The sequence below is a fragment of the Folsomia candida genome, unplaced genomic scaffold (assembly GCF_002217175.1).
Source record: "Folsomia candida strain VU population unplaced genomic scaffold, ASM221717v1 Fcan01_Sc026, whole genome shotgun sequence".
NCBI lineage: Eukaryota > Metazoa > Arthropoda > Collembola > Entomobryomorpha > Isotomidae > Folsomia > Folsomia candida.
Window position 1 is genome coordinate 1,651,608 of NW_019091218.1, and position 11,274 is coordinate 1,662,881.

General features: G+C 38.2%; 1 protein-coding gene across 1 annotated transcript; it reads left to right on the top strand.

Annotated features, from left to right (window-relative positions):
- The first annotated feature begins 6,374 nt into the window (after positions 1–6,374).
- LOC118438804 (gastrula zinc finger protein XlCGF49.1-like) lies at positions 6,375–7,706 on the top strand. Its single transcript, XM_035859559.1, has 2 exons — positions 6,375–6,779; positions 7,225–7,706. Exons 1-2 carry the CDS (start codon positions 6,399–6,401, stop codon positions 7,606–7,608), a joined length of 765 nt encoding a protein of 254 aa, XP_035715452.1. The 5' UTR covers positions 6,375–6,398; the 3' UTR covers positions 7,609–7,706.
- The last annotated feature ends 3,568 nt before the right edge of the window (positions 7,707–11,274 follow it).

Below are 11,274 nucleotides of genomic sequence, written 5' to 3' on the forward strand. Positions count from 1 at the left end.
ACTAAGCTGAAGTAAATAGATAATTAAATAAGCTCCGGAATCATGGCACCGCAGCCTCTACTAACATTTACAGCTGGAATTATGCTCCTTACATATTTTCCGACCGGTATAAAAATTTATTTTTCCTAACCGATCCGATTTGATATTGGAGAAAATAAAGTTCCTAATTTTTAACTTCCTCTTGGTTTTCCGTAGCCGCTCATCGGCCCGAACCTACCACCGATACCTTGGACGACTGGGCGGAACAAGATTTTAAAATTAAGCGGCAAGTTCAACCGGCCAGTCCTGGTGTGGATAATAACTTGCAAGCTTTACAGAATCGCTTTGCCTACCTGAATAACACCACTGGTGTGGGTCCAAAAGATGCAGGAGCTCATAACGAGACAGGTCAGGTGATTAATAAATATTGGAACTTTGGCAGAATTTCGTTACTCAACGGTGAATAGTATGCTCATTTAATGGTATCTATATTATAAGCTGGAAATATCTGTCCGGGACGGAAGGAAAGTAAATGTTCCGCAACGGAAGTAGATACACCCAGATGACCACCATCCCACAACCATTCTAAAATTGCCTTCAGAAATTTAATTTTTTGAATTTTCGCGCTATTCGAAGCCTGACTTGCTTTACTTTCACTTCCATTGCCGACAGACATTTGCAGCTTCTAATTCTGGCTCGCCCAGCGGGAGACGGGCTTATTCGCTAGTAGTATATAACGCCAAACTATTTCTAAGATGAGCTGTGTGAATTAAATATCTACATTTATATGAGGATATTTGCTGTTAAAACGACAATCTGCATACCCCAAACGTTTAGAAAACATGACTGGTCGTTTAGCTAAGTACTAAAATGTCTACCTTCAAAAAATCCTATAAAAAGGAGATAATCGTTTTTCTTTAAATAGTAAATAATACAAGAAACAATCACATGGAAATCAGAGAATAAACCGAAGTCGGGCTGGGACATGCTGGGCCCGGCCTACAGTATAGGCAGAAAGTCATTATACCCTCATACTTTTTGTATATAAAGCCTCATATTGTTCGAGAAGCTTGAGAGGATGAACTGCAATTTTGCACAATTGCTTACTATGATGCAAGGTTTCCGGAACCATACTTTGGATGACGGCGTGGCACAAGCAACGACACGGTGAAATTATATCCAAAATTCCGACAGGAAAAAAGTCTTTATACCCTTTGACGTTTTGGTATTTTTAATGTAATTTTTGAAAACATACTCTTAAATCGCTCTTCACGCACCAAATTATTCAGCATTAATTGAAAAATAAGATTTGTCTAATGCTGAACTAGTTGTCTGTTACTAATATTAGCTCATAATCACTCAAAAACACCCTAACCCCGTCATGCTCTAAAAAGTCTAGATTTTGATGATGAAAGGCTTCGACACCAAAGAATTTCCGACTAACTACCCATTAAGAATGGTACAGTTGCCAGAATAGTCCAGAACTGCAAAAAACTTGGGACGGTATGGAATTTAACAACTTTTTCATGGCCATGGAGCACACGCCCATGGACGGATCAGAGCAACTTCTCCAAAAGTCAAAGGTTTCACGGTTATCTTCACCAAAAATCAACTTGGAAACGAGGGAAGAATATAATCTTCGAGTTTCTGTGCGAATTACAAAGGGTAGGATCGCTTAAGATGGATTGGAATAGCGAGCAACATGGAGAATTCTACTTCTCCGCGAGGCCTATATTGCAGACAGCTCTAAATGGGCTAAAAATCATGATAATTGGATGGCTAAACGTTAGAAACGCCTGATATTGTTCGCCGACGTCAACATCAACCTGTTTGGTTCAAATTGGAACCAGTGGAATATGGATTCAGCAAAGAGACGCTGATAAAACCAACTACCGTACGCTAAGCATTATGGATGGGGGTGGAAATCGAATTGTTTGGGCGTGACTTTGTGGAAGGGCGTCCGAACCTTTAATTCCAGCGAAGTATTCATGTACTCCAACTACTACTGCGACGTTCTGGGTTGGAGTTTGATGGCAACGGGAGGAAATAACCGTTAGGGAATCATAATATTTTCATATAGTAAGGCAATTCTAAGCATACATCAAAATTATTGAAGATTTGGTTTACAACAAAGGAGTTTAAATGGTTGAATTGCCATCCATAATTATCGGACAGCATGTTAATACGCATTTCTGGTCAACGGTGAAGTCAAAAATTTTCCAGCGCACGCCATCAAACTTCAAAGACTGGTCGACGCCAAATAGGTTGAATTGGAGAATTTCGACACTTCTTTCACAATATCATTTCTTGGGTAGCTTCGAAGTTGTGTCCTTGCCTTCCTGAAGGATCGAGGTCGGCATCCCAGATGCTAATTTGACTGTTATTTAGCACAGAATACTTTGAACAAATGTTTCATGAAATTTTAACCGGGGTATAAAGACTTTTTTCTTGTCGGAATTTTGGATATAATTCCACCCTGTCGTTGCTTGTGCCACGCCGTCATCCAAAGTATGGTTCCGGAAACCTTGCATCATAGTAAGTAATTGTGCAAAATTGCAGTTCATCCTCTCAAGCTTCTCGAACAATATGAGCCTTTATATACATAAAGTATGAGGGTATAATGACTTTCTGCCTATACTGTAGCTGCCGTAAGCCTTCTCAGCATTGGAAACTGCGTAATGGCAACGCAGGGGGACAAACACACATAACACGACGTTTTTTTACATAAAATAAAATTGTAACAAACAAATTTTATCGAAAAAATCAATAACTACTAATGTAGTTAGTACTAACTACATTAGTAGTTATTGATTTTTATAAGTATAATTACTGAGATAATTGGTTCAACATAGTGCGCGCTGCGGGAGCAGCTCCCCCAACCGCATTACACAGCCTTTGGCGGGGAGGGGGTGCGGCTGGGAGAAATGGTTCCTGAGGGGGAGAAGGTACCGAGAGGGTGTTTTTTGAAAAAAACAATATTTTTTACATTGAATAAAAATTACTCATATTCTTTGTGTCTGTCCCCTCATTCATTCATTCATTTATAAATGTGAGGAGTTAGCTGGCAACTGGAGATTACGAGATGGTAAATGCCCGACCTCGATTTATACTCTGATGGAAATATTAATTTTGACAATAGTACGATACTCTAGTTACGGATATGTAAATATGGATTTATGATAATTATGTCGTCATGAATATTTTAAAATAATAACCTGTTCTCTCCCAGCCCAACATGGTCGAGGATTTCTCTCCAGTTTGTACGGTATAACAGGGCAGAAATATATTCTTTCGGACCGCAAAGAACAATTTAAACATTTGAGATTTCCCTAGAAACCGCTTCATCAATGGCGTTGGACGCGGCTTCAATGGCGGCCGACGCTGTGAAAGGATTCGTCTCTGGGGTTTCGGCCGGTATCGGAGGAGGTGAGAGAAACCATGTTGTTGATATATAATTCTGGGGTGAACGTAGAACAATTTGTGTAAGCGGGGTAAGCCTTAAGATTTATGTATAGCCCCCCAGATTTGTTATAAGTAATCTTTCAGAAACCAAGGGATTCTACACCGGGTTTTTGGGGTATTGGAGTATTGGGGCTTTTGGGATTTTTGGGGTTTTGCGGGTTTTGGTGGGTTTTGGAATTTTTGGGGTTTTGATGGGTTTTGGGATTTTATGGGATTTGTGGATTCCGGTAGGTTTTGAGATTTTGCGGTTTTTGGTGGGTTTTGTTTGGGTTTGCAAATTTTACCAATATCCACGGGTAGCCGGAGAGGTCGGGGTTTCCAAATTTCAGAAAGTATGGTAACAGTACATTATTAAAAATTCAACAAATGAATTGCAAATTAAAATTGAATTAGCAAGCAGTTTTGCAGCTAAATTATGGAAAAAGCATATTTAAAAAAGAAATATTTATAGTTGTAAAAATTTTTTTTTACAACTTAATACATGACACTTGACATAGGATTAGTTTACCTCCAAACCCCGACTACCCCGATTACCCCCGGTACCCCGATTACCCCGATTACCCCGAATACCCGCAAAACCCAGGTAAAACCCCTGGGTATGGGTTTTCAATAGTAAAACCCCGCGGTTTTCCTTACCTTGAACAGCGCACTCTTATAACTTACCTGTATTCAAATAGACGACAGCACCACAGAAGCTGAGGAGACGTCGGACGCAACAACTGAAACTCCACCGGAATAATGGTCACGGGTTTATTAATTTTTTCATTGCCTTAGATCGATGCATAAACATTTTCAAGAAATGGCGACGCTAATAAATTACACCAATGAATGTTTATTTATTACTTGGACATCCGATTTTATTTAATTTTAATTTTAGATACATATTTAAGTGTATTTCTTTAATTAATTTAAAAGCCTGGCATAATAAAGTTTCATGCCACATAATTATGTAATCCAACTCAGGCCAACATACATAAGCTCATTCCAAGGCAAGGAAAACTACCCAAAATTTAATCGTAATCCCGCATTAATTTAAGTCCCACATGTCAAATAGTCCTTAATCCCAAAATGAAAAGTATAACTCAAACTAAAAAATAAAAATAATGCCACTACACTTCTTCTCACTGCATGAAAACCACCAGAGAACGGATTTCGTTCACCAGTTTTAAGGGAGTTTCATTCATCCATTGTCCTTCTCAGGTAATGGAGTGAACAGGAAATTCTTGCACTTCGCAATTTACGACCGACCCAATTGATATTTATTAAGGTGCCAAACCTTTGTGATTGGGACAGGCACCTTCATCCGTGTGGATACATATGTACACAAAGTTCTGATGTAACGGTTTGGGTCCGTCATATTTACCTTGCTTATTAGGGACCGTCCATAAATTATGTTACCCGAAGGGTTCCAATTATATGTGACACATCTTAATGGGGTGGAGGTCCTGAAAATTCGTAATTCGTGGTCGTAATTTTTGCATGACATAATTTATGGATCACCCTTGAAGGGTATGCTATATCTTACGCATCTGTCTTTATTCCTCCGAACATTTTTTTGCCCCAGTTTTTCATTGAATAAAATCTTCGTGTCAACTTTGCCTTCTGCTCGTCGTCTGTTGCAAGCAATAAATACTTCTATTATTTAGACCTTTTTCACTCCTCTTTCTCCAATATCTGGATCACGTTAGGGAAAGCCAAGGTATTTTGTTCAAGTTCTTACAACTCGAAGCAACTCATATTTTTTAAACCATTTAGCAAATATCCTTATGCAAAAGCAAAAAAGTGCTTCTGTTAACCTAATTCTTATAACCGACAAAGTAAATTCTGAGCTTACATATCTGTTATTAACCACTGTGTTCAACAAAGTTTTACTTCATGAATATCATAAACGTGGTAATTAGTCTACCTAAAAATTCACTCATTTAGATACATATAACCCACACCGATACGATATACATAAAATCTAAGCAGTTTACTTACCACTCTAAATAATTTGGAGACAAATCGTCACCCGACGGAGGTACTATACTGCTCTATTTTTGGGTAACGATTACGGAGACGTTTTGTCACCAACGGGATATAAGCCAAAAACTCGTGTATCAAACACGCGTGACGTCGCCATTAAAAAAATGCAATACTTTCATGTTAAAAATCATATGGTCAAATAAAAATGCTCACAGCTTTTTACGACGTCACGCGTGTTTCGTGCACGAGTTTTTGACTTATTTCCCGTTGGTGACCAAACGTCTCCGTAATCGTTACCCAAAAATAGAGCAGTATAGTACCTCCGTCGGGTGACGATTTGTCTCAAAATTATTTACAGTGTATGATATAATTTCATATATCAAATTTATAATGGACCCCAACCAAGTAAAAAACTACGAGTGTCCCATCTGCTTAAAAAGTTTCAAGACAAAGAAGTATCTTACCCGGCACTGTGTCACTCATGACGATAATGTTCACGTTAAGTGCCAGGTAAGTAAGTGAATAATTTAAGATGACCTTCGTCCCGCGCGTCTTATTCCGCCCCATGCGTCATGCTTCCTTATGGAGAACTTATGTACAATTAACTTTTGGGCGTTAATATTAAATGATATTTAAATCTTATTACTTTAAAATATTCTCCGTTTGTAACTAAACAAAACTGTAGATTAGATTTTAGGAAAAAATTAATTCCTTTCCTGTGCGGGGCAATAAAATGAATTATTGAGGAAGGAATATGTTTTTCAAAAATCTAATCTACAGTTTTGTTTAGTTACAAACGGAGAATATTTTAAAGTAATAACATTTAAATTTCATCGAATATTAACGCCCAAAGTTAATTTTAAGTTCTCCATAAGGAAACACGACACATGGGGCGGAATAAGACGCGCGGAAATGATTCACCTTAATTCACTTGACAGATTAATAAGTTTAATTATTTCCAGATTTGCAGAAAAACCTTAAAATCTCGGAACATGCTTGGTCGGCATATTAGAGAAGTTCATTCCAATAAACCCAAACATATGTGTAAAATGTGTTCGCGACAATTTAGTCGAGCATCGCATTTACGAGATCACATGACCAGGATGCACACCCACGTGGAGGAACGACCACGCTACCCGGGCACGGTGCCTGGTTGTGGGAAATCATTTCTGGGAAAAAGCTTTATCAAAAGACACTTTAACATGGAACATGCCACGAACCCGGTCCGGTTTAACTGCACACTTTGTCCCAAGCAGTTTAAAACTAAGCAGAACCTCCTCGTCGATATTGGTACTCACACGACGCAAAAATGCTACAAATGTCCGACATGCGAGAAGAGCTTTGCATGTACTGCCAATCTCAAGAACCACCACGTATGTACCTAAATAATGAGCGTACTCACGACAACATCTTATTTAGCATCGCTCCAATTCATTTAGCAAACTTGTAAAGAGCAAAATATTTCTGTCGTTAGGGGATTTGCAAAATATGACTTCGCAAATCTCTGTAATCCCGCAAATCTTCTGAAAAACATTCATTTTGGTATTGTTTTCATGGATTTGTTTAATTTCTCCTACTAAATAGGTGAGGATGGGTTTGTGAAATAATTTTGCGAAATACGAACATGCCCAATTGCTGGGTAAATTTGCGAAAAAAAAATCCCATCGTTTTCTAACAAAATTTTTGTGAAAACTTCGCAAGTTACATATGTTGTTATGCTCAATTTTCGAGACATGCGAAGGTTGACGTGAGTTGGCTCAATAATTAAAACAGTCGAAAGTGGGCTACATGTAATCAATTGTCGTTGTTTTTTTGCAGAAAATCCATCAACATAAATCTACCCGTGAAATCTTCCAATGTGCCCTGTGTCCCTTGACGTTTATATCTGAGGCTGGAATTCGCCATCATACTAACCGTTCCCATGGAAATCGAGTCTTCCAATGTACTTTTTGCGATAAGAAATTCAAAACCACAGGAGGTTTAAAGTATCACGTGAAAACAAGCCATGACACAAACGCATCGCCTAATTTTCCATGTGAAAAATGCCACTTCAAGTTCTGGTCAAGGTCCAGCCTTTCCCGACATTCCCAGCAGGTGCACGATCGTGTGAAGAAATACCGATGCTATTTTTGTGGATATAAGTTTTTCGATTTTAGAGACCTGAGCACACACTGTCGAAGAAGACACACCATGGAGAAATAACCATACCCGTTCAAAAAATATTTATTCATTCAAAGCCTTAATTCCTTTATTCATAATTTGTAAAGAAATATTCATTAACTATTCAATATTTGTTCATTATTCACCCCTCCTTCATTATTCAGGTTATTCAAAATTCACAGAATTAGATGAATTTCTCAACTTTCCATATGTATTAAGTATTTAGTTAATAAAAATGAATGAGGAAAAAAATATTCATTTATTATGTATTCACACGAATTGAATAGATATTGACTATTTAAATATTCATTTATTCAAAAAATCAGGATAAAATAAGTAGTTATTGAAATTTTGAATATAAAATTATTACCATGAGTTATAATTTCAATACCGCTTCTATGCCAATATGGTATAGCCATTGAATACCAAGGCGGTAGAGTCACGTATCAATAACGTTAGGTTTTTTCAATACCAAGTTCCTAAGAGTGTACTAATTAAATTTTTGTCCGATTTACACTAATTTGATCAAAATCTGTGAGCATACCTTGCGAGACCTACATACATTGTTAGTAGTGAGTTCCAATTTTGTAAAAATCTATGGCATTTTGTAAAAATGTGGAAATAAATTAATATCAAGACTTGTAGTTTTTAAACTGAGAGAGCTGTATGTTTATTTGTGTGCGGTGTGACTTTTGTGTAACTGCGATGGTGAAATGTGCCGTAAAACTGTGCAAAGAAGCGGCGGCGTGGTCACAATTAGTTACTTTGCGGTGTCATTTATTATCACACAAAAGCCAATTACAAATTTAGAGTGTTAAGGAGACGAGGATAAAATATGTGTTGTTATCTTGAGAGCTGGAGTGACACTGTTTAATTTTCACAATTGTGCACGAATATCACACAAAAAGCGACGCTACTTTACAAAAAGGAACATCCTCCTTTCCTCCTCTCGACCAATTACAAAGGAACACCTTCGAAGTTAATTAAATTAAAGAGGAGGAGAGGAGAGGTCCAAACTTCAAAAAATACAAATTGAGAGAAAGAAAATGTGAACAAAACTCAATTATCCGCAGGCAGACTGGAGCCGGTTAAAATTTCCCTACCGGACTCCAGTCTCAAAACCATACAAAAATCTCATATTTATCATGTCATGCAAATTCCATTATCATTAAAAGTTCATATATTTGTTTAAATTATGTAAATCTCGACGACAAGACTAATACCTATATCCAAACCAAAGGTTGGAATATTTAGTCATCAATACGCTAAGCGTACAATCAAACCTATTTCACTACCAATTTCCTAACTCTCAAGAGATTACTTGCAAAACACCTGCCGAACTTGCTAAATCCAATACAGACATAAATTATGGTAAAGGTGACAAATCTTTTTAAACAGCCCCACACTATCTCTCGTATTACTTCGTCGGACATAATTTCTGCTAAGTAAAGTACTCCAAGGAGGATCATCGTTATTCCCACAGTGTAGCAGAAGGACGACAACATGTTCATAGAAATATAGGGTGATGCCTCTCGAAGTTTGGGAAATTTCATCGCTTGCAACCTAGCCAAATGCATTAATTGACGATTCCACAAATTTGGAAATCCTCCCCGGTCCAGGGCGTTGATTGTCTGCCCAATTTCAACTCTGAGCATGGAGTACACCAAGGAAAACCGGCCGTAGTTTAGAGCAATATCACAAATCAGAAAGCACTCATACCGTCCCCTCAAGACTGCATTTTGTATTTGGAGAAAATAAGCAAATGCTGTATCCTTCTGGGAGAATAGGGCGACATTTCTTGAGCCTCGCTGGGTAACGTACGCAGGCGAATTATCCCAGTAGTACCTGGTAATTAAATGAATCTCGGGTAACATGTAATTTCGTACAAAGGTAAATAAAATTGGAACGTTGCGTTACTATGATTAAGTTCCCGACCGCAATCTACACAACCTTACAATCCGCCAAATTTAAATTTGTCATAATGGCTGAATCAAACCCAAAGTGTTTGAATTCATAGTCTTATTTTTCCCCTAGAATTTAAATTGAGCGCTGGTGGTATCAGCATTTTTCCAGATCTTTCTTTTGTCAGTAGGTGAATGTATGTATGCGAGAGAGAAGAAAGTCAGTAAAGTTTTGTCCAGTATTTAATTGAATTGAAATAATTAAATAAATTGATTTGTTATTGCTCGACTGGAGTAAAATTAAAGTTTGAGTTTTTTATACAAATTTCATTTACACCACAGTAGTAGTATTTTTTAAGCAACGACCCAATCTTTTTAACAAGTAGAACCTTTCAAGCTGGTAGTTAGTTTGGTTTTACAACATTTGGTGACCTCGACGTGATTGAGGTCGTTGTTACAGTGCAGTGAATTTATCTGTGAGTGTCAAGTGATTGAGTGCATCCATCATCCCCTCGAGGAAGCAAAGGACGAGTGAGAGGATTGCAGTTTTTAAGCAAGAAGGACAAGAGTGGACCGCCCCGTCATTATCACCGAGGACTGATTTCAGAGGTCGAGTGGGAGGAGCAACCCGTGTGGATCTTGCATCAATTGTAAAAATTGAATTTACGGTTTGCTACGGCCTTGAGCGTAGCCTACCTAGGTGGGATCGTCGATATTTTTGGAGAATTTTAGAGTAGATTAAACTAATTGTTTTTTCTTTGCTGGCTTTATTCGGTTCGAGACAGGATGGATCGTCTAAAGAAGCAGCGCACACCCATTCGAGCCATGATGACTAGGACGGTCAACGAGCTGGATGAGGAAATGACGAAAGAAGATAAAGATAAGGACGTCCTGATTGTGAAGTTGAAGAAGTTGATTGAGCTTACCGACACCGCGGTGGATTTGGATAAGCAAGTATTGGATGCAATTCTGGACAATGAAGAACTTACTGAAGAAGATTATTTAGAAGAATCAAGATCAATTGATGGATACAATGATAAGTGTAGATTTGTGCGCCACAAAGTTGAAAAATTCCTTGGTCCAGAACGATCATCAAGCCCGACAAATAGTTCTTACAGCACTGCTAGTGGAGGACTTCTTAAGAAGAATTATAAGCTACCAAAGATCGAGTTAATGAAGTTTGACGGGGAGATCAAGAACTGGCTGGAGTGGTGGGCGCAATTTAAGAAGATTGATGAAGATGAAGATTTACATGTGACGGACAAGTTCCATTATTTAGTGCAGAGTATGGTCAGCGGGTCAAAGGCCGCGGATCTTATCAGAAGCTATCCGAAGACGGATGCAAATTATCCGAAAGCTATGGGAGCATTGAAAGAAAGGTACGGGAAAGAAGATATCCTAGTTGACCTATATACAAAAGAGCTGGCACAGTTTTTGTTCGAGAAAGAGAGGTTATCATTGGAGAAGTTTTATGATCGTCTTCAAACGCAGCTGCAGGCGTTGGAGTCGTTGGGAGTGAAGTCTGAAAGAGATACATTGTTTCTTCGCCCCATTATTGAGACCTGTCTACCTAAGGAAATATTTAATGCCTGGTATCGATCTCCATTGTACCAGGAAGATGGTGCGAAAGTTAACCCACCAAGGTCAAGACTCGACTATTTAATGCAGTTCGTCCGACAGGAAGTGGAACGAGAAGCAAAACTGAAGATGTTTATTGGAGGTGATTCTTCTGGCAAGTCCAAGAAAGAAAAATATGAAAATCATGGAAAGAAGAAAGATTCAATCCCAACCGCAGCAGGATTGTTCG

Bases quoted from the DNA above. Each gene is read 5' to 3' on its own strand.
- LOC118438804 (XM_035859559.1), top strand. From the start codon at position 6,399: ATGCTTGGTCGGCATATTAGAGAAGTTCATTCCAATAAACCCAAACAT. The intron at 6,780-7,224 runs GTATGTACCTAA...GTTTTTTTGCAG, and splicing joins CCAATCTCAAGAACCACCAC to AAAATCCATCAACATAAATC.